General features: G+C 60.5%; 1 protein-coding gene across 2 annotated transcripts in view; it reads left to right on the top strand.

Annotated features, from left to right (window-relative positions):
* Positions 1-5,727: 5,727 nt before the first annotated feature.
* The window catches only part of MACROD1 (mono-ADP ribosylhydrolase 1), a 92,480-nt gene continuing 71,833 nt past the window's right edge, over positions 5,728-26,374 (top strand). Inside the window, exons 1-3 of one of the 2 annotated variants that reach the window (XM_056131713.1) lie at positions 5,728-6,147; positions 15,484-15,588; positions 15,891-16,007. In XM_056131713.1, coding sequence (XP_055987688.1) covers positions 5,898-6,147; positions 15,484-15,588; positions 15,891-16,007 — 472 coding nt within the window. In that variant the 5' untranslated portion in view covers positions 5,728-5,897. The remainder of the gene's footprint in view (positions 6,148-15,483; positions 15,589-15,890; positions 16,008-26,374) is intronic. The other variant, XM_056131714.1, reaches the window with a different exon arrangement.

Raw genomic sequence — 26,374 nt, 5'->3', positions numbered from 1 at the left:
TAGTCCTGCTGGCATCCTGATTTATATTTTATTTTGGAGGGTCCCACACCTGGCGATGCTCAGGGGCTACTCGACTCTGCTCTCAGGAATTACTCCTGCTGGTGCTTGGGGAATGATATGGGATGCCGGGGATCGAACCCGATTGCCTGGTTGCAAGGCAAGTGTCCTGCCTACTGGACTATCACTCTGGCCCCTGGCATCTTGATTTTAGTTGGAGAGACACCCCCACACTCCCTGCCAGACTCCTGACCTACAGAGCTCGAATAGGAAGGTGTGGTTCAAGTCGCCAGAAAATGAATATTCATCCTGACCTGGCCTTGGCTGCCATGGATGCAGGATTTACCCTGGGCCTGGTCCCTGGGCCACCCATGGACGCAGGGTTCGCCACTGCCCATATATGAACATTGGGCGCCCCGTTCTTGAATCAGCCATCTGTGCTGTGGCTTTCTGAACCATGGAAACCAAGTGCTGGGGCTGGAGCGATAGTACAGCGGGTAGGGCCTTTGCCTTGCATGTGGCCCACCGGTTCAATCCTCGGCATCCCATGTGGTCCCCCAAGCACTGCCAGGAGTAATTCCTGAGCGCAGAGCCAGGAGTAACACTTAAGCATTGCTGGGTGTGACCCAAAAAGAAAAAAAAAAAAGAAAAAGAAAAAAGAAACCAATTACCAATTACCAGCCAAGCCAGGGCTCCTCCCCAACTCGCTAGGGGTCCCTCAAGCTGCCAAGAGCTGGTCTAAGAAGCAGAGCGGAGGACTGAACCTGGGTTCAGTCTGGCTCAGGACAGCGCTGGATGGGCCCTGGCATCCTGGGGCAGCTGACGAGGCCATTCTTAACCTTTGGGTCCTGGGCACTCTGCCTATGAACCATCCCTCTGGCCCGACATTGTGAACAAGTCGTGTCATTCTGGAACATCGAGTGCTCTGCGCCTCTGGGTCTCTCACTTTGTCCTCATTCCCAGCCTGATCAACCTCCACCTTGCTGGCAGGTCATGTTGATCCACTGCATGGGTATCACGATGGTGCCAGCTGCTCCCTGGGGTCCATATCAGTGTATCCTGATTGCCATACTTAGTGCCGGGAAAGCTGGAACATAGAGACAATTCTGTGATGCCCAGACCCAGGTCCACCTTGTTCCTGGTCTACAGCTTAAAGAGAATCACAGGCTGGTGGCAAAGCTGGTACACAGAACCCTAGTTCCTCTCCAGGACCGAAAATGCCTCTTATGGGGCTGGAGCAACAGTACAGCGGGCAGGGTGTTTGCCTTGCAAGTGGCTGACCTGGGTTCGATCCTCAGCATCCCATATGGTCCCCCAAGCACTGCCGGGTGTAAATCCTGAATACAGAGCCAGGAGTAACCCCTAAACATCACTGGATGTGACCCAGAAAACCTTTTAAAAAATTGCCCTTTGTGGGGGCTGGAGCGATAGCACAGTGGGTACGACGTTTTCCTTGCACGCGACCAACCCGGGTTCTATCCCCAGCATCCCATATGGTCACCCGAGCACCGCCAGGTGTAATTCCTGAGTGCAGAGCCAGGAATATCCCCTGTGCATTGCTGGGTGTGACCCAAAAAGCAAAAAAAAAAAATTACCCTTTGTGATATGGAGCAAATAAGAACACTGGTATAAAAAGATAAACATACTTAGGTTAAAAACATATAGAAAGGGGCTGGAGAGATAATAGAGTAGGTAGGGCACTTGCTTTGCATGTGGCCAAACCAAGCTCACTCCTTGACACCCCATATGATCCCCTGAGCCCTACCAGGAGTGATCCCTGAGCACAGAGCCAGGAGTAAATCCTGAGCACCGCTGAGTCTGTCCCCCACACTAACAAAATAAAACAAAACAAGGGGGCAGGTGCGGTCCCTTCACCACCTCAACGGAGTTCCAGCAGCCGAAAACCTCCAGAACTCAATCACTGCCATGTTCACGGCCGCTCTCCACACCCATGAGTGATTCTATTCCTGGACCACATGGCCACATTTGTGGCCACACAACATCTCATATTTTACACCACTGATATAAACACACCAGGCAAAACCTTTAATTTTTTTTTTTTTGCTTTTTGGGTCACACCCGGTGATTCACAGGGGTTACTCCTGGCTCCACACTCAGGAATTACCCCTGGCAGTGCTCAGGGAACCATATGGGATGCTGGGAATCGAACCTGGGTCGGTCGTGTGCAAGGCAAACACCCTACTCGCTGTGCTATTGCTCCAGTCCCAATGCACAACCTTTAACATTCTCTTATAGAAGGACTTAATGGCTCCTGGGTGAAATTCAACAATCTTCACACACTTTACTCTAAGGAAAGTTTTTGGGATCATTTTTAGTGGATTGTTCATAATAAGCAATCACGACCATGATCACAACCACCCTGTTGTTCGTCGATTGCCTCGAGCAGGTGCCAGTAATGTCTCCTTCGTCCTAGCCCTGAGATTTTTTTTTAAAGTGCCATATTCAAGGCTCTTTCAGGGTTAGGAGAATGAGACCCATCATTGTTACTGGTATTTGGCATATTGGGTATACCACGGGGAGTTTGCCAGACTCTGCTGTGTGGGCAGGTTACATTCGGTAGCCTGCCAGTTTGTCCAAAGTAGGAATGAGATGATAAGATGATAAGCTTCCAGGAGCTGAGTGTGATAATCTCTGGATCCTGGCCGTTGTTGGGGTTGCACGGCAGTTGGTGGGTGTAACTGTCTAGCTACTGGCAGGTTCAGTCCCAAACCGTGCAGGCTTGGAGATCTCAGCCCTGGGTCCCACACACCTGGGTTCCTCTGCCAGTTCTTTTATGCGTGAGGCTCATCCAAGTGTGTGGAGAGTGGTCCCAGCATAGCCTTGGCTGGGGCCCGGAGGTCTTCAGCTGTTGGACCCTGGTGGAGACAGTCAGGCACAGGGTAGAAGACTCTGCCTTGTTCTCTCCCGGGAGCTGAGTGTGATAATCTCTGGATCCTGGCCGTTGTTGGGGTTACATGGCAGTTGGTGGGTGTAACTGTCTAGCTACTGGCAGGTCCAGTCCCAAACCGTGCAGGCTTGGAGATCTCAGCCCTGGGTCCCACACACCTGGGTTCCTCTGCCAGTTCTTTTATGCGTGAGGCTCATCCAAGTGTGTGGAGAGTGGTCCCAGCATAGCCTTGGCTGGGGCCCGGAGGTCTTCAGCTGTTGGGCCTTGGTGGAGACAGTCAGGAACAGGGTAGGAATACAAAATAAATTACTTCGGTTCTGCTTTGGTGGCAGGGTTGGGGGTTTGGGATGGAAATATTCAAAATACGGTGATCACTTATCACTTATCACTTAACTTCCCGTTAGTTGTCGATTTGCTCGAGCGGGCGCCAGTAACGTCTCCATTTGTCCCTGTCGCGTGCCAGTGTAGCCCAATGGCATCTGTTCGCTCCGGGAACATGAAGGGCCTCAAACCGATCGTTCATGATCTTGACGAAGAAGTTAAGATCATGATGGTGGGGTTGGTGTTCGAATAGTAAGTGTAATCAATTACTGTGAACAACTTTATAAAAATAAAATTAAATTAAAAATGGAACAAAAAGAAACCTAAGGCTGTAAGGATGTACAGTGGGAAGTCGCTTCCCTTGCGTGCAGCTGACCTGGGTTCGATCTCCGGCCCCACATCTAGTCCCTTGAGCACCATCAGGAGTGGTTGCTGAACAGAGCCAGGGAGGAAGCCAGGAGTTATTAGCCCTGAGCACTGCTGGATGTGGTTCCAAAACACAACAAACAAAATACCTAGGGCTGAGCCAGAGCGATAGTCCAGCGGGGGAGGTGCTCGCCTTGCCATGGCTTGTCAAGCACTGCCAGGAATAATTCCTGAGTACTGAGCCAGGAGTACCCCTGCGCCTCATCAGGAGTGGCCCCCAGGAAAACTATACTTAGGGCCGGGGAGACGAAAGCCTAGAATGCAGGTTTTGCATGCAGGAACCCGAGGTTTGATCTCTAGTACCACAAGGCCCCCTGTCTGGTAGGGCTTTCTGAGCACTGAGCTGGGAGTAACTCCAGAGCACTGCAGGGTGTGGCCCCAAAATGAGAAGTCCAAGGTAATAAGAAGACAAGCTTGAGGGCTGGGACTGAGATGGTGGAGCAGATGCTTCACTTGTGCCAGGTTCCTGGGCTCGCATGTCAGCGTGATGCGACCCTGCAACATCTCAGAACTGTGTGGCCCCCTCCCAGAGCCATCACCTCGGACAACAGCAAACCAAAACAAAGCTGTATCCTTTGTTTTTCTGGAAAAAAAAATAAAAAAAGATTAAAACATAGGGGCCAGGGGCCAGAGCAATAGTATAGTGGGTAGAGTTTACTTTGCATGTGACTGACTCAGATTCGATCCCGGCATCCCATAGGGTCTCCCGAGCACCGCCAGGAGTAATTCCTGAGTGAAGAGCCAGGAGGAACCCCTGAGCATTGCCAGGTGAGACCCAAAACAAAACAACAAAAAAATAGGGACCATAGTGATAGCACAGTAAGGCACTTGCCTTGCACATGGTCAATTCAGGTTCCATCCCTGGCACCCGAAATGGTCCCCTGAACCTGCCAGGAGTGATTCCTGAGTGCCCAGCCAGGACTAAGCCCTGAGCACCACCTGGTATGGCCCAAAACCCACTTTTTTTTTTTTTTTAAAGAGGATGGAGATGGGGCTTGCCTTTGATGTGTGAAGCCCTGGTTCAGGTCCAGTGCTGCAAAAGCAGACTCTGGTCTAACGCTGGCTAGGCAGTTCATATGGTACCAGCATGGCCAGGAGTGACCCCTGAACACAGAGCTCAAGTGTAAGCCCTGGGAACAGCCGGGTGTGGCCCCAAAACCAGCAGAAGGAAACAAGAAACAAAAAACAAACACAAAAATAAAAAACGCAGGACCCAAAAGAAGAGAGAGAGAGAACAAGGGGGGATGCCGTGCCACTGAGGCAGGGTGGGATGGGGCGTGGGTGGGAGGGATGCTGGGATCCGTGGCGGTGGAGGATGGGCACTGGTGGAGGGATGGGTACTTGATCATTGTATAACTGAAACCCAAGCACAAAAATTTGTAAGTCTATAACTGTACCTCATGGTGTTTCACTCATAAAAAAATAAATTAAATAAATAAATAAATAACGTGGGGCGGAAAGGAGAGAGTATGGGGGGTAGGGTGCTGACCTAGGACTGACCCAGGGTCCCTCTCCGCCACCCCAAGCGGTCCCCGGAGCACCGTCAGGAGTCACTCCTGAGCCTGGAGCCGGGAGTCAGGCCGGAACCTCGCCGGGTGTGGCCCCAAAAGAAAAACAAAGCGAAAGAAAGCAAAACTTCGCCCCAATGCTGCCGCCGAGAGAGAACGGCCCCTGGGAATTCAAGTTTTCTGCCTCCCGACGCCCCAATGCCTCCCGGTGGCAGCCGCGCCCCGCCGCTCCGCTCGGGCCCGGGCTCAGTGAACTGGGGGTGGGGGTGGGCGTCCCGGCTGGCGCCACCGTGGTCCCTAAGGACGGCCGGATTCGCGGGGCCCGGGGACAGGGCCGGGGGGCGGGGGGTGACCGCGAGGGAGGCGGCGGGGCCCGGCAGCGCGGGGCTGAGTCCGGCTCCGGCCCCTGCCTGGGCACCCGCCCGGGCTCCGCTGGAAGCCGCCGCCGGCGGCCGAGGCGTCCCGAGGAGGGGCCGGGGGAGCCCGGGCCGGGCCCTGGCCCGCGCGGGGCCGCGCACGTGCGTGGACGAGTGCGGGGCCCCGGCCTGGGTCCGGACTACAAGTTCCAGGGTGCCCAGCGGCGCGTCGGGGTGTCGGGCCGCGCGGCCCGCGGGCTCCTAGCAGGTCGCCGGGAACGGGCACGACGACACCACCTGGTGCCGGAGCCGGGAAGGCGCGAGTGTCCCGGGCCGCACTCCGAGTCCAAGTGGGCGGGGAGCCGCCCCGGGCCGCCGCTCATGTCCCTGCAGAGCCGCGTGTCCCGCCGCCTGGCACAGCTGCGCGCCGCGGGGCAGCTGCTCGGCACCCCGCGCCCCCGGGCCGGCCCCTCGCCGGGCGCCCCGCTCCCCCGCGCGCGCCCCCCGGCGGGACCCGGGGCTCGGGGGGTGGCGGCCGTGGGACAGCGAGCCGGGCTGCGCACCTGGGGTCCCCTGGCCATGGCGGCGAAGGTGGACCTGACCACCTCCACCGACTGGAAGGAGGCGAAATGTAAGTGGAGAGACGCGGGGCGGGGGGCGCGAGCGGCGAGGGCGACCCCCTCCCCCCTCCGCGGGCCCGCCCTCCCCGGCGGGACAGCACCCCCGCCCCCACCGGCCAGCCGACTTCCACCCCGGAAAGCCTGGGGAAGTTAGGACCCCCCACAGCCACGCCCCCTCCTCGCGCCCCCGGCCCCACCCCCAGGTCCCCCCTCCCCGAGTTCCGGCTCCCCGCGGGGCGCAGAGTGCCGAGGGGGGCCCTGCCCCCCTGAAAGGGGGCCCCGCAGGACACCCCGCCCAGCGGTCATCCAGGACCTCCCGCGTTGCTGTGCGGAAGGGAAACTGAGGCCGGGGCCCAGTGGCCCAAGGTCACTCAGTCCGTACTAAGCTGACCTTTAGCCTCCACCCTCCTTCCTCCTCCTTCCGTGCTCCACTCCGCGTGCAGTTTCGCGAGTGTTTTAGCGTGGCAGGGGACTGGCCCGGGGGACAGCTCTGGGCTGGCCACCCACCCCGGGGGGATGGGTGGGCGCCACTCGGCCCGCCGCCGCCGTCCCGCCCTGACCACTTGTGAGCTCGTGGGTCACTTTCTGCCCCGCTAGTTCTCCGCGGCGCAGCACGGGAGAGGGGGGTCGTGGTGTCCGTGGGCCAGGGGCAGCCCCCACCCCCCACCCCTGCCAGGAACTAGGCCTCTTCCTCGCAGCCGGGCTGGACTCGACACCCCGTGGGGCGCGGGGCGGGAGGGGAGCCCGAATGCCGAGCGGGCGGCGGCCGGGCTGCCCTCCAGCCCCGCTGCCCTTCAAGGCCGGCTCCCCTTTCAAACGCGCGGGCCGGGCGCCCCATTGGCCGGCGCGGGGAGGTGGGGTGGGCGCGGCCAATGGGGAGGCGGCCCGGGCGGGCGCGGGGACCGGCGGGCTCCGGCCCGGCCCCACGCGGCCCCGCATTGTGCAGCTCCGGAGCTCGGAGCTCCGCGGGGGGCGGAAAGCGCTTGGCCCGAGCACGCGGCCCGGAGCCAGGAGTAACCCCTGAGCTCGCCGGCTGGGACCCAGAAACCGAAAGCAAAGACCCCCCACAACCTCTTGGCCCTGCCCCGTGAGCACGTGGCGTCGGATCCTCCCGCAGCCTGGCCCGGGAGCACCCTCCTGCGGGGAAGGGACACAGCCAGACCCTTGGGGGTGGGGGTGGGGCTGCTTCTGTGCCAGGACAGTAACCCCGAGGGAACCCCCCCCCCACTCCCTATCCCCACCTCTGATCCAGCTGCCCCATCTTTGGTCCCTGAAAAAATGGCCAGGGCTGCCCAGGAGACTGGATCATCATTCAGTGCCAGTGTGACCCTAAGGAGGAGGGACGGATGAGGACAGGGGGAGGGGATGGGGATGGGTGGATGAATGAGGACCCTCTTGCAGGGGTGGGGTGTGGGTGGTTGGCAGGAGTGGAGAGTGATGGTGTGTGTGTGTGTGTGTGTGTGTGTGTGTGTATTTGGGCACAGTAGGTTAGTGCTGGCGGGGGTCTCGGCTTGGGTGTCATCACAGAGTGGCAGCTGGCTTGTCCCCGGAGCACGTGACCCCTTACAGGGAGGGGAGAGAGGGCTGTAGATCCGAGAGCCACAGGGCCACGGTGGGACCCCGACTTCAGAGTTCCTCGTGGCTCACTCCAGGGCTCGGAATCAAAGTTCGAGTCCAACCTCTTTTCGTCCCATCTCAGGGCACAGCTCAGGGCTTACTTCTGGCGGTTCTGGGGGTGGAACCGGGGTCAGCGGCCTGCAGGGTGAGCCTCACCTCACCGGTGCTCTGGCACCTTCTGAAGGGAAGAGGATCAAAGGGTCCTGTGGCTGTTTTTCAAATGCCCCACTGGAGGGCAGGACGGGCACCGGCTTCGCTGGACTCTGCTTCTTGTCAGGTTTCAAGTACTGAGGCAGCACGGGGGAGTCCGGGCTTGCTCTGGTCAGTGCCTCTTGCTCCACTTATAGCTGGTGTAACCCCACACCTCACCGGGCTGCTTTAAGTCCCGCTCTTCCCCCGGTCTTTGCCTCTGACCCAATTTCATGTGGACATACCCACTGTTTAATCTTTTCGGAGGGAGCTGGTTTGGGCCAGCTGGTGTTGCTCAGGGTTGACTCCTGGCTCTGTGTTCAGGGATCACTCCTTTTTTTTTTTTTTTTGGCTTTTTGGGTCACACCTGGCAATGCATAGGGGTTATTCCGACCTTATCCAACTCTGACCTAATTCATCTCACAAGTGGATAGAGGCCAGCTTTTGATGTATTTCTTTTTTTTTTTTTTAACATCTTATTTATTTATTTATTTTGTGTTTTGAGTCACACCCGGAAATGTTCAGGGGTTGCTCCTGGCTCTGCACTGAGGAATTACCCCTGGCGGTGCTCAGGGGACCCTATGGGATGCTGGGAATAGAACCTGGGTCAGCCTCTCGCAAGGCAAATGCCCTACCTGCTGTGCTATAGCTCCAGCCCCTCAGGGATCACTCCTGGCAGTGCTTGGGGGCTCAGTGGGTGCCAAGGTCACCCTCCCCGCTGTGCTGTCTCTGGCGTTGCTCTGTGGAGTCCTGTGGGGGTCCTGCAGTCTGGTCCCCACTCTCTGGCCAGCTGACGGGCCTCTGGCTTCCCAGTTTGTAGCCACTGGCCCAAAGGTTGCTCTGTGTGAGTCCCCTGTGCCGTCAACGTATGCTTGTCTCTGGGTTTGCCTGACCTGGCCTGAGCCGACCTAATCCAACTCACAGGCGGAGAGAGGCCAGCTTTTGATGTATTTCTTTTCTTTTCTTTTTTTTAACATCTTATTTATTTATTTATTTTGCTTTTTGGGTCACACCCAGCAATGCTCAGGGGTTGCTCCTGGCTCTGCACTCAAGAATTACTCCTGGCAGTGCTTGGGGGACCATATAGGATACCAGGGATCGAACCCAGGTTGGCCACATGCAAGGCAAATGCCCTCCCCGCTGTACTATCACTTTTTATTTTTTTTGGCGTTTTGGGTCCCACCTGGCGATGCTCAGGGGTTACTCCTGGCTCTGCACTCAGGAATTATCCCTGGTGGTGCTCAGGGGACCATATGGGATGCTGGGAATCGAACCCGGGTCGGCTGCGTGCAAGGCAAATGCCCTACCCGCTGTGCTCCAGCCCCTGTACTATCACTTTGACCCCATTGATGTTTCTTTATTTCCTTTATTTTTTTTTCTGGGGCACATGCTCAGGGATCACTCCTGGCTCTGTGCTCAGGGAGCACTCCTGGAGGGGTTTAGGGGACTCTATGGGAATTATAACCTCTGCACCTCTTTGGAACCCCCACGTGGGGGTTCAGTTGATGGGGAGGAGCTGGGCCAGTGACAAGGCCTCCTGTGGAAAGGCCACTTTTTTTTTCTTTTTTTTGGTTTTTGGGTCACACCTGGCTCTGCACTCAGGAATTACTCCTGCCAGTGCTCAGGGGACCATATGGGATGCTGGGAATCAAACCCGGGTCGGCCACGTGCAAGGCAAACGCCCTACTCGCTGTGCTATCTCTCCAGCCCCTGGAAAGGCCACTTGGAAGTGGAACTGTGTCCTGGGGTGCTGCGTCCCCTGGGAGCGGTTGAGCAGCTTCAGTGAGCTCCCGGGGTGGTCTGGACACCCCTGACCATTGTCAGTGACTTAGGGGTGGCCACTGGCCCGTGAGCCCTCCAGACGGACAGGCAGATTCTGGATGCCCCCTGCCTCCACACGGCTCCCCACGTCTGTGGACCCACGCCCCTCTCCTTAAGTAGACTGGATCTTCCTCTCTTTTTGGGAGACCCCTGGGCTCTCTGCTTCCATTCACTCGGGGTTACGAAGCTTCCCTGTTCGGGGGGCACCTCGTGAAGCTTGGGTTTGCTCCCCAGCTCCGTGGGGTCCCCCAGCACTTGCTAGGCCAAGTAACCCCTGAGCACTGTTTAGAAGGGTCCAGACGTTGGTCTTGTCAGCTGCATGCACATTCAGGGTCCTGCTCTGTAAAGGGGGAGTTCCAAGTATGTTTGGTCCCCAGGAGACTTGCCTCCTTGCTCTGGCCTCATGGGGGTCAGGGGGTCAGAGGTCAGGCTCAGTAAACTGCTCCCCACCCCCTTTCACGCACAGTGGGTGACTTCAGGGGCCCCCCACACCCCAGGAAGGAGGCTGCGGCCTCAGAAGAGCAGGGAAGGGTGAGACGAGCTGAGTTTTTTTTTTTATTATTATTATTTTTTGGCTTTTTGGGTCACACCTGGTGATGCTCAGGGGTTACTCCTGGCTCTGCACTCAGGAATTACCCCTGGCGGTGCTCAGGGGACCATATGGGATGCTGGGAATCGAACCCGGGTTGACCCGGGTCGGCAGCGTGCAAGGCAAATGCCCTACCCACTGTGCTATCACTCCAGCCCCGAGACTAGCTGAGTTTAGGGACTGCTTCCGGCTGGGCTGGGGCCACGCCATCGGAACTGCCCACAGACAGTGCGGCTCACTCCCGGCTCTGTGCGCAGGGATCACTCCTGTCACTGTTCGGGGATTGAACCCGGGTTGGCGGTGCACAAAGCGAGTGTCCTGCAGCTGTATTTCCCCTCCTGCCCAGGACCTGCCTTGGGGATTGTGTCACACCTTGCCTGGGTAGAGGTTAGAGACCCCCAGCCTCCTCCCTGCCTCCTGTTCCCGCCTCAGTACTTGCTTTTTTTTTGGGGGGGGTCACACCCAGTGATGCACAGGCGTTACTTCTGGCTCTGCACTCAGGAATTACTCCTGGTGGTGCTCGGGGGACCATATGGGGTGCTGGGAATCGAATCCGGGTCGGCCGCGTACAAGGCAAACGTTCTAACTACTGTGGCTGGAGTGATAGCACAGCGGGTAGGGCATTCGCCTTACAAGCGGCCAACATGGCCGACCCGAGTTCGATTCCTCCGCCCCTCTCAGAGCCCGGCAAGCTACCGAGAGTATTCGATATGCCAGACACAGTAACAACAAAGTCTCCAATGGAGACGTTACTGGGCCCGCTCGAGCAAATCGACGATCAACGGGAGGGCCTTTTACTGTACCATCGCTCCAGCCCCCCACCTCAGGACTTGGGGTATCCACTGTCTCCTCCACTCCAGACGGTTCTCTCGGCAGCGCCGCCCTCAGCCTTCTCTGCTGGCCTGGGTGCTTGCGCCCCACGGATCTGCTGGGAAAAGGGGTTTTCTGGGTTAAAGAGCACCAGGAACAAAGGCAGGAAGTGAGGAGAGATGAGTGGTGGTCTTGAGCAGGCAGAGAAGTGGGCGGGCAGCACCCCAGCTCGTGCCCCCGTGCTCCAGAGCCTCAGACCCCGGGCTCCTGGGCACCTGACGGATGGCGGGGAGGCCTTCGGAGCCCCCTGGGTGGAGGGGTCGCTGTCACTGTCATTGTCCTCCCGTTGTTCGTCGATTTGCTCGAGTGGGCCCAGTAACGTCTCCATCGTGAGACTTGTTACTGTGTGAGACTTGTTACTATGTTTGGCATATCGAATACGGGGAGCTTGCCCGGCTTTGCCGTGTGGGCGAGATACTCTTGATAGCTTGCCGGGTGCTCCGAGAGAGGTGGAGGAATCGAACCCGGGTCAGCCCCGTCAGCCGCATGCAAGGGAAATGCCCTACCCGCTGTGCTATGGCTGGAGGGGTGGAGGAAGCAATAACTGGCTTGGCCCTGGCGGGGAGGGGGGCACCGTGGAGGTAAAGGTAACAGCGTGTGTGTGTATCCGTGGCGGCCCTGCCAGGGGTTGGTGGGGACATGCTGATGTTGACCTTGGTGGTCAAGTGGGGTGAGAAAGCCTGGGGTTACTGCAGAGAAAGGAGGGAGGGCGGCTGATCTGGCGCCCCTGCGGGGTCCTGGAAGGACCTTGATGGTCTGTGGGCTGAGGGGTGTGGGGTGGGTGGCGTGGTGGGCAGTCTCCCAGTGAACTGGTACACCGCGGCGGTCAGGCGCCCCTTTCTGGCAGGCCTGGAGTGACCACTGACCGCCAGGGGGCGCTGCAGGTCTGGCGGGAGCGTTCTGGGCGGGAGATTTCCTTCAGCGTCCAAACCAGAGGGTTTGGGGGCACCTCCTCTAGGACGCCGCCCCCCAAGCCGCTCTGCTCCTCAGACCCAGGATCTACCCTGCCTGCACCCCCAGGCTTGGTGCAGGGGTCCAGGTATTCAGGAGCTATACAAATCCGCATTTCCAGCACCTGTCCGGTCATCCGAGGGGTGGGGTGGGGCTTTGGTCTTTCCTGGGAAGTCTGCACCCCAAACCCTGCTCAGTAATGAGGGCGGGAAATTTCTGAACTCCCTTTTTACAGTCAAGGAGGACTGAGGCTTCGAGAAGCACCTTTTCCCCAGGAGCTGCCAGGAGGCAGCGCTGGGACTGTGGTCAGCTCTGTGAGGGGCTCAGGTGCCCAGCGTGGCTCTGGATGGTGAGCCTGGAGGTGACCCTGGGCCAGGATGGCCTTGGTCCCTGAGCATGGAGGTGCCTTGGCTGGGGCGCCGGTCTCTGTGTCTCTGGAAGGAACTTCCTCCGGATGAGGTGGCCCTGAGGTAGTCAGGCCCCAGCAGGCCTTGGTGACCCCTGTTTTTTTTTTTTTCTTTTTGGGTCACACCTGGCGATACACAGGGGTTACTCCTGGCTCTACACTGAGGAGTTACTCCTGGTGGTGCTCAGGGGACCATATGGGATGCTGGGAATCGAACCCGGGTCGGCCGTGTGCAAGGCAAATGCCCTACCCGCTATGCTATCACTCCAGCCCCACTCACACACTCTTAAACACACTCACAGATGCCAAACATTCACACTCACATATCCACTCTTATTCACACACAGAAACACACATACACTCACTCACACACATACACATTCACACTCACATATAACGCACACAGAAACACACACATACACTCACACACAAACACATTCACGCTCACATTCACTCCTGTGTACACACAGAAACACACACTCACACTCACATATAACTTACATTCACACACATATATTCACACAAACACATACACTCACACACAAACACATCCACAGTCACATATATACTCCTATATACGCACAGAGACACACATATACTCACACACATTCACACTCACATTTACACTTTTACGCATATACACACTCACACATACACAAATACTACACATATATACTCACATACACAAACATATTCACTCACACTTACATATAGACGCTCACACATACATACGTAAATCTTACACACAGTGCTCATACATACTCTTGCACATACATACACTCACAGAGCACTTCTCCAATCCTCATGGCTTCCCACTCCTCGGTCGAGACTCCCAGGCCTGTGCCAGGGCTGGGGTTCTGGGGTGCTACGGTTCCAGTCCCTTGAGCACCCACTGCTCGGTGTTTGGGCCACACCCAGCAGTGCTCAGGGCTTACTCCTGGCTCCGTACTCAGAAATCACTCCTGGAGGTGCTCGGGGAGCCCTATGAGAACCTGGGTTGGTGCGTGCAATGGGGACTGACCACTCTGGTCCTGCTAGCCTCGAAGCTGCCTGTCCCCCCACAACACATTACCTGCTATACTAACTCTCAGGCCCCCAGAACCTGCGTTTCCGATCTGACTCGGGATCCTTGTAGGGCGGGGACCACAGCTGCCTCAGTGGATGTGTGGTTGGGGTTTCCAGAAAGAGGGGAGCAGGCCCAGGGGCGCCTCCTGTTAGTACTGGGCCACCAGTACAGGGGCAAGCCTTTTGCTGGTTCTCTCCATGTGCTGAGCACCCTCGGGGAGCAGAGGCTTGGAAGGATTCAGTGATGGGGTGCTCATGTGGGGTGGAGGGACCTGTCTGTCTGAGCCTGCCCCTCCCACCTCTCCCCACTGCCTGTGGAGTTTGGGTTCCTTTATGAGGGGTAAGCCATACCTAGCGGTGCTCAGGAGTTACTCCTGGCTCCGTACTCAGAAATTACTCTTGGAGGTGCTCTGGGAGACCCTATGGGATGCCCAGGATTGAACCCGGGTTGGCTGCGTGCAAGGCAAACCTTCCACCCACTGTTCCATCTCTCCAGCCCCTGCCTGCACTTTTGGGTTTTTGTATTGTGGCCTTTTGCTTTTTGTCACCCAGAGGTTGGTGGGACAGGAACTGGACAGAGGTGGTGGGAGTATAAAGGTTGTGCTGCAAGGCTGGGCCTGGAGCCTGGGTGCCTGGATGCCCCTAGACCAGCAGGGTGCAGGAGTGAGCCAGTAGCCTGCAATTTGTTCCTGTGAGGTGCCTCTGTGGGAATCACCCTCAAATCATAGGGGGGCAGGACCAGAGTGGTCAGTCCCCCTGCGCTGATGGGACGTAGCTGGCTCTCCAGCTTTGTGACGACCGCTGGCCTCGAAGCTGCCTGCCCCCCACCCCATTTCCTCATCTGTAGAATGGTAACAATTCTTCCTCTTCCCCCATGCACACCTGGCAGGGACCCTTTGGCCCTTTCCCCTCCACCAGGGATGTGTGTGAGTGAGTGTGTGTGTGTGTGTGTGTGTATGTGAGTGTGTGTGTGTGTAAGAGTGTATTTGTGAGTGTGTGTGTGGCCACTAGTGGGTGGTGGGATGGACTCGGTGTCTCCTTGCCTGGCTTGGCGTGCAAGAGAAAACTTGAACTTTTTGTGCAAAGGGGGGGTCTTCACTTTCAAGAATTGAGAGGGCTAGGGCCTGGGCAATAGGACAGCGGTGAGGGCGCTTGCCTTACATGTGACCGACCTGGGTTCAATCCCTGGTATCCCATAAGGTCCCCAAAGCACCGCCAGGAGTGAGCCCTGCGTGAAAGCCAGGAGTGATCCCTGTGGATCATTGGGTGTACCCCAAAAACCAAAAGGAAGGGGGACTGACTGGAGGTGTGGGTCCAGCAACAAAAAGGGCAGGAATTGAATTTTGAGTTCAGAATTTTAGGATACCCTCCTGAATAAAGGGGGTGGCTGGGCCGTTATGGGCAGGGCTGTATCGAGTGTGGGCGTGGCCGGGGCGAGGCAGAGTGGGCGGGGTCGTCGGCAGTAGGCGTGGTGAGACATGCGGGCAGGGTTTAGCAGCGATAGGCGGAGCGAGGCAGTGTGGGCGGTGTCCTCGTCCTCGCTTGGTGGGTCCGGGCAGATATGGGCGGGGTTTAGCAGATGTGGGCGGGGCCGGTGATGGGCGGGGCAAGGCAGTGTGGGTGGAGTCGTCGCTTGGCGGGGGCGAGGCAGACATGGGCGGGGTTTAGCGGATGTGGGCGGGGCCGGGAAGAGTGGGCGGGACTCTGGCCCAGGCCTAGGCAGGATGGACGACCGCTTGGCAGCAGCTGCCGATTTGTGCCCCGGCCCCGCTTCCGGCGCGGAGGGTGAGTCCACTGGGATGCAGCCGCGCCCTGAGTGCCCCTGCCCGCACCCCGCAGCGTTCCTGAAGGGCCTGAGCGACAAGCAGCGGGAGGAGCACTACTTCTGCCAGGACTTCATCCGGCTGAAGAAGATCCCCACGTGGAAGGAGAGGGCGGCGAAAGGTAGGCGGAGTGCGCGGGGCCTGCTGGGCCCTCACCGTGAGACGCTGCCGCGAGCCGGGGTTGAAGCCCTGGGGGGCGTCGGCCGACAGCAGGCCTGGTCCCCAGGGCTCACGGTTCAGGTCTGTAAAATGGGCATGGGCTCTCCCTCTCACCACAGTGGTGGGGAACCGCGGGGGTGGGGGCTGTCCCCAACAGGGTCCCCACGCCCCGCCCGGCTGTCTGCGAGATGGAAGGGTGGGTGGTGCCCCGGCCCATCAGCACTGGGGGCGTTTGCAGTGACCCCCCTGCTCTGCTCGTCCCAGAAGGGGCCGAGAAGGTGGAGGAGCCCAAGTACAAGAAGGATAAGCAGCTTAACGACAAGATCTCCCTGTTCCGCGGGGACATCACCAAGCTGGAGGTGGACGCCATCGTGAATGCGGGTGAGTCTGGCGTCGATTCGGCCCACTGTCGCCTGGGCTCCGAGCGGACACCTCCTGGCCCCCGCGAACCTCAGGGTGGGCTGATGAGGGCGGCAGCAGCCCCCTGGTGCCTCTCCCAGGGAACCCCACCCTGGCCCGCCCCCACTCTTTTGGGGGGGTGCCTGGGCTCAGCCTCAGAGGCCAGCGCTGGGCGCTGTAAGTGCCCACCCAGCGGTTCCGCTTCTGCTGGACCCTGGCTGGAGACGGAGCCTGGAGCCTGTGCGGGGGCGTTGGGGGCCGTTCCCTGCACCCCACCGGCCCCCGGGTTGGCAGGCGTCCTGTGTTGGCCTGGCAGCTCGTTGGCATGAAGCCGGGGCTTCTTGCTGCTTCTCCCCTCTCATGGGGAGATGCAGACCCCCGCTGTGCCCCCCCCCCAGGGGTGGCTGAGCCTAATCCAGGTGCGCGCATGCGCAGGCCTTGCGGAAGTGGGGGCCGGTGGGGATGCGCAGAGACGGGCAGGAAGTGCCTCCTGCTGGGAGAAAGGCGCAGGGCCCGCAGCCCGTCTCTTTGGGGCTTGGGGTGCCTCCGTCTTGGGCTGTCGAGGTTGGTGATCGCCGCAGTGCCCCGGGCCTGGGCCCATCGGGGCTCCCCTGGGCACTGCTGGCTGAGCCGCTGGGTCCCCCAGGCGCGCCCTCCCTTCCTGCGCGGGTCTCTGTGCCCCCCAAAGACCCTTTAGGGAGAGCAGGACCGTCATTCCCCTGGTGTCCCTGGGTGGCAGGTGGCAGTGAGCTCTGTGGTCCAAGGGGGCGCCCTAGAGCTGATAAGGGAGGGGGCTGTAGCTTTTGCCACGCCACGTGCACCTCAGCCTCGGGTGGGGCTGCCCTGTCTGTCCCCCTCCCCCCATGTCTTGGCGTCTTCCCTGGTTGTGGTAGAGAACTAAGGTGGGGTACGGAGGGGTGCAGCTGTGGAGCGGCGGGCATGAGTCTCTCTTGTCCGTTCTTCTCCCCCTCCCCACTTCTCTCTTCTCTCCCTAACCCTGGCCGCGAGTTTCCCCTCAACCCCGCAGATGGGGTTCAGCTGTGCCCGTCTGCCCGGGACTCCCCTTCTCCTCACACCCGCCCGCATTTCCCTTTCCTCCTCTGCACGTGGGGGTGCTAGAAAACCCACCCGTGGGGGCCGGAGCAGTAGGACGGGGGGAGGGCGTTTGCCTTGCTGGGTCCAGTCCCCCAGCACCGCTGGGTGTAGCCTAAACCCTTCCCCGCCCAAACCCACCTGGGGGCCACTGGGGGCTACTCAGAATGGAGGACTGGTCCCCACTGTCCACCGAGCTGTCCTCGAGAAGCAGCCTTTGGCCACTGCCTGCCTCAGTTTACCCAGCACGACCTGGTATATTCTCCTGGGATCACTTGTTAAAACTGATGCCACATCCTGGCACATTCTCCTGGGGGCTCTTTGTTAAAAAGGAAAGAAACCAGGGGCCAGCCCAGTAGTACAGTGGTGAGGGTGCTGGCCTTGCACGTGGCCAACCCGGTTCATCCCCAGTCCCCCAGCACCCCCGTATGGTCCCCTCTAGAGCCCGGCCAGGAGTGACCCTAAGCATAGCCAGGTGTGGCCCCCAAACAAAAAAAAAAACTGAACAAAACTAAAACAAGAAAAGGCGCCTTGTGCGGGAAGGGTCCCGAACTCGCGCCCCCTCCCAAAGCTCGCAAGCCTTTGCCTTGGGGGTCAGACCTTGGTGGTGGGAGCCGGGGTTTCCCTCCGCGCGGCTCACCCCGCCCCTGGCCGCCAGGGGGCAGCAGAGGTCGCAGGCGGGGTCGCCCCCCCCCCTGCGCCTGCGGGGGAGGGGGTGCAGGGTGGTCTGCGCCGTTCGGTCCCTTTTCGCGCGTGGTCTCAAGCGGGAAGACGCGCCCATTAAATCCTGTTGGACTGGACCACCGTTATTAGCGTGAATAATTGCTTCTCCATGCCCACCGAGCGCCTCCACGGGCGGGGGGGGGGGGCGGGAGTGGGGGGCGCGGTATATCGGGGGCGGGGGTGGTGGTCGTGTGTCTGTCGCTTTCAGTCTCCCAGCCAGGGTGGGTGTTAGGCTGGGCCGGGCTGGAGGTCAGCTGGGGGGGGGCATGGTAGGGCTGGGAGGAGCCTGGCCTGCAGAACCCCCTCCTTCCTCTTTAGAGCCGTGGGGGTCTTTCGGGAAACTCAGAGACAGACCCACAGACCGACATCTGGGGATGTGCAAGAGGGTGAGGCAGAGTAGGGGGCCAGAACTTGGGGTTTCAGGGCAGAGACGCCCCTGGCCACAGGTTCAGTGCTGTCCTCCTCCGCGGCTCTGCCCTGCCCGCTCACTGAGGTTGGCAGCATCCGTGCCCGTCACGCTCCTGCCCACGGGGCACCCTGTGTCCATCTTAATGAAGTGCGGCCTGTGTCCATCTTAATGAAGTGGGGCCGACACGCAGGCTGGAGCCGCCTGGACGCTGCTCTCTGGAGCAGGAGGGGCTGGGGTCAGGCCCCACACCCGGCTGTGCTTGATCTCTTCCCAGGGTTTGGGGGGGTCTCCACCCCGGGCTGATTCGGCTGCTGCATTGCTTGTCTTCTCTGGGCTCCGGCTGGCACGTGACCTTCACGGGGTGACTCTGGGCCTTGCCAGTGTCCAGCCCTGGGCCTTCTGTATCCCTTGTTCCTGCCGGAAATGGCCCTGCCCTGGGCTGCCCCAGGCCTCCGGATGCGATTCCCCTCAGGGCCTCCTGAACTGTGTTTTGTTTTGGGTTTGGGGCCACAGCTGGCTTGCTCTGCCGGTTCTCTTTGTTTTTTTCGTCTTGGTTTGGTTTTTGAGCTACACCCTCGGGTGCCTCCCCCTGGGTCTCTGCTCAGGGATCTCTCCTGGGAGGGCTCAGGGGACCACTTGGGGCGCCAGGGGTGGAACCCAGGTCGGCCGCCTGCAAGGCAAGTGTCCTCCGGGCTGCGGCATCTCTCTGGCCGCTGGGAACTCTGGAGGAACAAGGAGCCGCGGGCATCGGCACTGCACAGGGCCACTGCACAAGTCAGTGGTCAGTGCCAGGGCGGAGGCCAGGAGGCGCCTCAGTTTCCCCTCTGAAAAGTGGGCCCCCCCCAGGATGCCCTCTCCCCAGGGTGTGCAGGTGGCACGTCCCCCTGACTGTTACTCAGCGCCGAGTTACCGAGAGCCTGGCGGTTCAGCTGACTTTGAGGTGACAGTACTGGAGGCCACGAGCATGAGGGGCGCCAGCCGCGGGGTCTCCTTCAAACAGGGCGCGCAGAGGCGCCGCCCCGCCCCTGCGCCCCGCAGGCCCGAGCCTGGCTGTCCCTGTGATTTAGAGACTGCTGTGATGGACTCGTGCAGGGGGCCAAGGGACACACACTGCCTGGTGGGAAGTGATCGGACGCTAAACTGTCGCCGTAAATCGCTTTATCTGTCACTTCCGATTGCAGCGTGTGCGCTGAGGCGTGCTGGGCTGCGCCTTCCCCCTGCAGGCAGGTGGGCAGGACCTGGGACAGGGCGGCGGCATGCTGGGCTCCGACCCGGGGCTTTGGGGAGACCCCTCAGCCCCCACACCGCCCCCCAGGGTGGCCAGGCTCTGTTCTGAGGCTGTGCCTGGCGGTGCTCAGGGACGCCCCGTAGCTCTGTGCTCAGGGTCACTCCGGTGGTGTTGGGGCTCTGTGTGTGCCGGGGCAGGTCCCCCATGCATGGAGCACGTACTGACCCCCTGAGCTGTCCCCCCACTGACTCTGATCCCCCTATTTTGGGGGGTTTATTTTTGGGTCATGCCCAGTACTGCTCGGGGCTTCCTCCTGGCTCTGTGCTCGGGGCTGACTCCCGGCTCTGTGCTCGGGGCTCACTCCGGCCTCTGTGCTCGGGGCTCACTCCTGGCGGTGCTTGGGGGACCCTAAGGGGTAACTGGGATCAGCCCTGGGCTGGCCACGTGCAAAGCCAGCGTCCTACCCACTGTACCGTCACTCTCCCATCCCCATTTCCAAGCGTTCAGACTGAGCCCCCTGCCAGGCTGAGCCAGAATGTAACCCCCGTGTGTTGCTGTGTGTGGATGTGGAAGTCTGTGATGTGTGTTGGGTGTGGCTTGTGTTGTATTTGTTGTACGTGATATATAGTATGTGGTGTTTGTAGTATGTGTGAGGAGTTTGTGTAGCATGTATGTGTGGTAGCTTGCCGGATGACGTATTCGCTATGCCGAACACAGTAACAACAAGTCTCACAATGGAGACGTTACTGGGCCCGTTCGAGCACATCGATGAGCAACGGGAGGACAGTGACAGTGACAGTCTGTGTGGTATAGGTCATGTGTATGTCTCTGTGTGTGTGTCTCTGTGTGGTGTGTCTGGTGTGTGTATCTGTATCTGTGTGTCTCTGTGTGTGAATCCGCCTGCGTGTCTGTATCTCTGTATGTGTCTCTGTGTGTGTCTGTGTGTCTGTGTGTGGTATGTATGGCTGTGCAGCAGAAATACGCGGCAGGCTCTTGTGCACCAGGCGTCCGGCGGGTAGGTCCTGTGCTTCTTAAGACACAGTCTCTCATCCCAAGTGAGGGATGAGTTGTCTGGAGGGACGGGGAAGGGGGGTGGTAGTTGTGCCTGAGGGATGGTACCCCTGCTTGCCCATCCAGAGGGCTGCCTGGAGGAGGCAGCAGTGGTGCTGAGAAATGTCTGGCCAAGTCAGGGGCCTTCCAGCGGGGAGTGAAGGAGGGTGCTGCCAGGGAGGGGTGAGGATGCCAAAATGCAGGCCAGTCTCCAGGGGCTTGGCGCACGCTCCAGGCCTGGGCCACCTTCCCTGCCCCCTGGAGTTTTTCTGTCCGGTCCCTGGTATTGCCAGGGCCACTGAGGCTCAGAGACAGGAAGTCACTTGCCTGCAGCTGCACAGCCCACAGGTGGTGGTTGCTGGGGGCTGTGCGTTCCCCAGAGCCTCCCTTTCCTGGTTGGAGAACGTGGGTCCCTAGGACGTGTCTGCTGTCACGGTCCTCGCTGTAGGGGAGAGGATGGGGGGACCGCAGGCGTCTCTTGGCCCCTAACTATGGACGGGGTCTTGCGCCTAGGACAGCGGGGTTGTCCCGTGTCGCGGCCCCCCTGGAGCCCGGCTTATGGGCTCCTGGCCAGGGGCTCCCTCAGCCCCCTCCGCCTTGCTTCCCACTTTTCAGATGAGGAAACTGAGGGAGAGGCAGAGGCCAGGCCCTCGGCTTCCTCCGTGCCACTCGGAGTCCAAGGGGTCTGCTTTCCCCAGGCTCCCCGGGGACAGAGTGGACATCAGGGAGGCCGCTCAGGAGGCCTGGGGCCCAGAGGGTCCCCTTCCTGCCCGACAAGGCCTGTCACCCTGCCACCAGCTCATAACGGCATCCTCTGGGGTTACCTCCGGGGCAGCCTTTGGGCTCCGGGGGCCGGGATCCCTGTTCCCGCTGCCCTTCTGTCCCGGCTCGATCATTTGCTGAATGGATGTGGGGTTCAGGCCCCCAGGGGTGGGGTCTGCAGGGCTCTGCCTTCCAGGGAGGCTTTGGGGTGCTGGGGCCTGTTGTGTGGAGGGTCGTGTGGTCACCTGGGAGAAAACAGGATGTGCAGAGGGTTGGGGTCACGCATGGGAAAGGGGCAGATGGGGCTCCCCCCCCCGCAGATGCCCAGTGCTGCTGCTGCCCCTGCCCAGCGGCCCCTCCTGTCCTGGGAGACCCCCAGGGGCGCGAGCCGGGCGCCTCCTTCCATCTGCAGAGCCCTGAAGGTGGAGGGGGTCGGGGTGCTCCCCTCCTGGGGTCCCTGGAGCGGGGGGTGAGCCTCGTCCTGGGGAGGGGTGCAGTGGACTGGAGCGCCCTGGACAGAACTTGGGGCCCCTCTGAGCTGCCTGAAGCCCCCCCAGCCTCCAGCCCCCCGGCCTCTTCCCACGTTCTTCCCACTCTTGAGAAGCTCCCTTCGGGGTTTGTGCCAGTTACTTGTTGTGCCCTGCTGTTGGGGTGCGAACACAGGCCCAGGCCCTCCCTGCCCCCCTGTGGGAGGATCCTGCGGTGTGGGGGGCCGTGGGGGGTCTGTGCCGGCCTGGCTGTGGCCGCTCACGGTGCAGGATGAGCTGGAGTCCATTCCCCCCACCCCCGCTTGACCCCTCCAGCCTCAGTTTTCCCTCCTGCACCGTGGCTGCCTGGTGAGAGCAGGACCAGCTCACAGGCCTGGGGGCAGGGGTCTCCCCCGCTGCACCCCTCGTCTCACCCACCACCCAGTGTGGCCCGTTCCCTGCACGCACCACGCTGCAGCCACGAGCTGGGGGAGGGGCCGGAAGCCTCCTGTCACGGTGGGCCCCTCGCTGAGCCCAGACTGGAGCCAGGGTGGGGGGCCCATCTCCTCCAGGGGAGCAGAGCACCGACCCCACAGCCCGTGGGGTGGCTGAGGTTCCACTGTGCGGCTCCGTCCTTGCGGGGACAGACTCAGTGCCAGGAGCCGGGAGCAGGTGTGGTGGGAGATGATCCCGGCCAGCACGGCCCACCTGGGCTCAGCGCACCCCATCAGGGCCCGGGGGGGCCGGCACAGCGACTGCCTTGCCAGCGTCAGGCGCGTGTTGGAGCCCTGGCGTCATCTGTGCAGGGGGCACAGTCCTGGCACCTCTGCTGGGTGGCACCCTGGCACTGCCTCAGAGTCTGTGTGTGTGTGGGGGGGGTACAGGACACAGCCAGGCCGAGCTAGCCCCGCTGCCAAGGGGTGGGGGTGACCCTGCGAGCAAGCCCCGGGCCTCTGTGTGACCCCACACACGTTACAGCAGCAGCTGGAGCGGGGCGGGGTGGGCCGGGGCGGGCTCCCCGTTCCCTCGCCCAGCCGCCCCCTCTCCTGCCGCGGGCTCCCGGCTCCCGACCCCGTAATTGCCATAAAAATAGGAGCGTGGCTGCGGGGACCTGAGCGGGGCCGCGTCCCAGCCAGCGGGACTCGTGACAGCCTGATTGTTGCCGCCCAGCTGTATCCTCGTACGGTCTGAGCATCCTCAAACGCCGCTGGCGCCTTTGAAACGCCGCCGGGCCACCTCGCTGTGGAGGCGGAGGGGAACGAGGAGCGTGAAAATCACCCCGCAGATGGCTCAGAGCTGACACCCACCTCCCCCCACGCTCCTGTGGGAGGGTTGGGGCCCGGGATGGCGCAGGGTCGCCGCGAGCTGCTGGTCACAGCCCATCGGGGGGGGGGGGGGGCCCTCTGGGATTCAGAGGATGGGGACAGTCGGGACAGGGCCGGTTCAAGGGCAGCCGGGCCACTTCCAGGCGCTTCTGACGTTGGCCAGCAGGTGGCGCTCCCCTTCCCGGCCTCAGTTTCCTTCTCTGCCGGTGCCTGCCGCGGAGTGTGATGAAGCCCCCTTCCCTCCCGGGGCCCACCCAGAGGAAGTAGACAGACACCGGTCTCTAGAGCCCCATCTGTGGTGACTGAGTGCCCAGCAAGTGGGCATTGGAGCTGGAATTGGTTTTTAAAACTGTCCAACCCGGCTATTTCCCCTGAAAAATAGGCGTAATAAAGCCCCAGGAACCATTAAAACAGGAATCTAAAGAATTCCAGGCTGGGGCTGGGGGTGCCGACCTGGGCGCGGGTGGGATGGCGCTCGTGCTTCCGGTCACCCCTGGGCCTGGCCCCGGCCTCGGCCTGAGGGAACTCGGTTCTTGCCCATCCTTGGGCTTTCCACTCTGGGTGGCAGCCGGGGGCAGCTTGGCCCCTGGTACCCACCTTGCCCCTGCCCGGATGAGATGTTAGAATACAGCCCAGGGGCCGGAACAATAGGACAGCAGGGAGGGAGCTTGCCTTGCACACGGCCAACCCGGGTTCGAGTCCCAGCATCCCATATGGTCCCCTGAGCACCGCAAGGAGTGATTCCTGAGTGCAGAGCCAGGAGAACCCCTGAGCATCGCCGGGTGTGACCCAATAAAAGCCAATAAATAAATAAATAAATAAAACCTCAGCCCAGCGTGTCCCCAGCAGCAAGCCTGGAAGTGTGGCCCCCGGCAGCCGTAGCAAAAGGGAAAAGAGGATTTGGGGCCCTTGGACTGCCGAGGTGGGGCCGACTTTGGCATCAGCTTCGGCTCTTCCTACTCACCCCTGCCTGCCGTGTTCTCCTCCCACTTGGTCTTCCCCCCTTCTTCATTCCCTCTGCAAGGCTGACAGTGCCCCCTCCCGTCCACTCCTCACCTGCTGGTCCGGCCAAGGCCCTGGGCAAGGGTTGCTGCCCAAGGGCGCACGAGCTCCCCTCCTTCACGTTGGGGTTTAAAAACTGTGTCATCGGGCCGGAGTGATAGGACGGCGGGGAGGGTGCTTGCCTGGCACCCGACCCAGGTTCCTTCCCCAGCATCTGATAGGGTCCCCCGAGACCACCAGGAGTGATCCCTGGGCACAGAGCCAGGAGCCAGCCCTGAGCAGCGCTGGGTGTGGCGACCAAACAAAAGAAACACACTGTCGCCGTCTAGTTGGGGAAGGGACGGTTCCCTGATGGTTTCCTTCTGTGCCTGGCTCCGCCGGGACCCTGAACATCCCCTGGTCTTCCTGGGGTACGGGAGCAGGTGGAGGTGGGCCATTTCTGGAATAGGTATAACCTCCCCCCCAGAAAACTGGAAGGGGTCAGACGGCCAGACCCAGCACTGCCGGGAAGAACCGGAGCACAGAGAACATGGTGACCTTTGTGCCCCAGACCCCACGGCCCAACCCTGGGTGTCTGAGGTGCCGAGTTTGGGGGCCCCGTACCCCAGGCCTCTGGAGCACTGGGACTGAGGGGGGTCCCTGCTCAGGGGGTGTGACTGTGGGCTTCCTGCCCCTTCCCCCCAGCACCGCTGCAGCCTCTTGAAGACTTTTGGGGGGTGGGGACACGGACACTCCCGAACCGTGCCCAGGGTCCCCAGGCAGTGGGTGGGGCCCTGGCCATGCTGGGGGGGGGGCATGTGACACAGGACCCTGGTCCTGGTGTGCCTGGTGTGTACCCCTGAGTCATTCCCCCCCCTTCTCTGGGAGGTTTTATTTATTTATTTTTTTAATTTTTTGCTTTTTGGGTCACACCCGGCGATGCACAGGGGTTACTCCTGGCTTTGCATTCAGGAATTACTCCTGGTGGTGCTCAGGGGACCATAAGGGATGCTGGGAATCGAACCCAGGTCGAACGCCCTACCCGCTGTGCTATTGCTCCAGCCCCAGGCAGGTTTGATTTTTTTTTATTTTTCTTTGTGGGAGGTTTTAAGGGGCCACAAGTATCAGCTCCTGTTCAGAGCCCCCAGCAGGGATTCTCGGGGGGGGGGCAGTACACCCCCATATGTGGGTGGGGTCCCAAAGCGAGCCCTCCCTGCCGTTCTGACCTCGGGCCAAGCTTGACTGGCCTCCCCTGGCCCCCCCCCAGGCCCTGCACCCCCCTTTCCCTCCGGGGACCGGGCATGGGGGCTGGAGCGTGCCCGTCTGCAGCTGGGAAGTAGAAATGAGAAAACCCCGCCAGGAATTCGGAAGTGGTAAATTACTTAACACCTGGAGCGGGTTGCGGGGTGGCCGCGGCGTTTCATCAGCACGTGTGGACACGTGTGGACGCGTGGCCGTGGCCCCGCCGCGCCCCGCCCTTCCGAGCCATCATTTTCTCGGCCAGGCTTGGCAGCGGCGCAAATAAGATTTCACGTCCCCGTAAATCTCGGAGGGGGGTGGTCGGGGCTCCTTCCTGCTGTCAGCGTGCGGGAGCCCATTTACTGCGCTGCGGGAGCTGGGGTCCTCCGCGGGGGGCAGACAAGAAGGCCTGGGGTGTGGGGGGGAGGTGTGTATGTGGGGGAGCTTATGGCAGGAGCCTGGAGCTTTGCAGATGACCCAGTCTGGGGGCTCTGGGGGCACTCAATTCCAGAAACGCAGCCGGGGGTGAGCTTGAGGGTGGGGGCTGGTTTATTCTAAAGTAGCCTCGTTTTCCCAGTGGAAGTGGAGGCCAGAGGAGAGAAGCTTCTGGAACCTGGTTCGGCTGTCTCAGCCCCTTGTTCTTTCTTCTCCTTGAAATGGAATATGTTGTTTGTTTGTTGGTTTGTTTTTTCTTTGTGGGTCACACCCAGCGATGCACAGGGGTTACTCCTGGCTCATGCACTCAGGAATCACTCTGGCAGTGCTTGGGGGACCATAGGGGATGCTGGGAATCGAACCCGAGTCAGCCGCGTGCAAGGCAAACCCCCTACCCGCTGTAGTTTTGCTCCAGCTCCAGAACGTGTTGTTTGACCTGTCAAGTTTTGGGGCCGCTCTTAACAGTACTCGGGGGTTCATTTAGGCTGGAACATCCAGGACCCTATGGTGGTAGTGAGGATCAGGCCAGCGCTGGCCACGGGCAAGCGTCTTAATCCCTGGGCTCTCTCCAGCTGCCTCGTTGGCTTGGGGGCTACACCCCGTGGTGCTCAGGGCAACTCCTGGTGGTGCCGGGGGAC

The sequence above is a fragment of the Sorex fumeus genome, unplaced genomic scaffold, assembly GCF_029834395.1.
Source record: "Sorex fumeus unplaced genomic scaffold, SorFum_2.1 ptg000093l, whole genome shotgun sequence".
NCBI classification, from domain to species: Eukaryota; Metazoa; Chordata; class Mammalia; order Eulipotyphla; family Soricidae; genus Sorex; species Sorex fumeus.
This window is presented reverse-complemented; position numbering and strand designations above follow the sequence as displayed.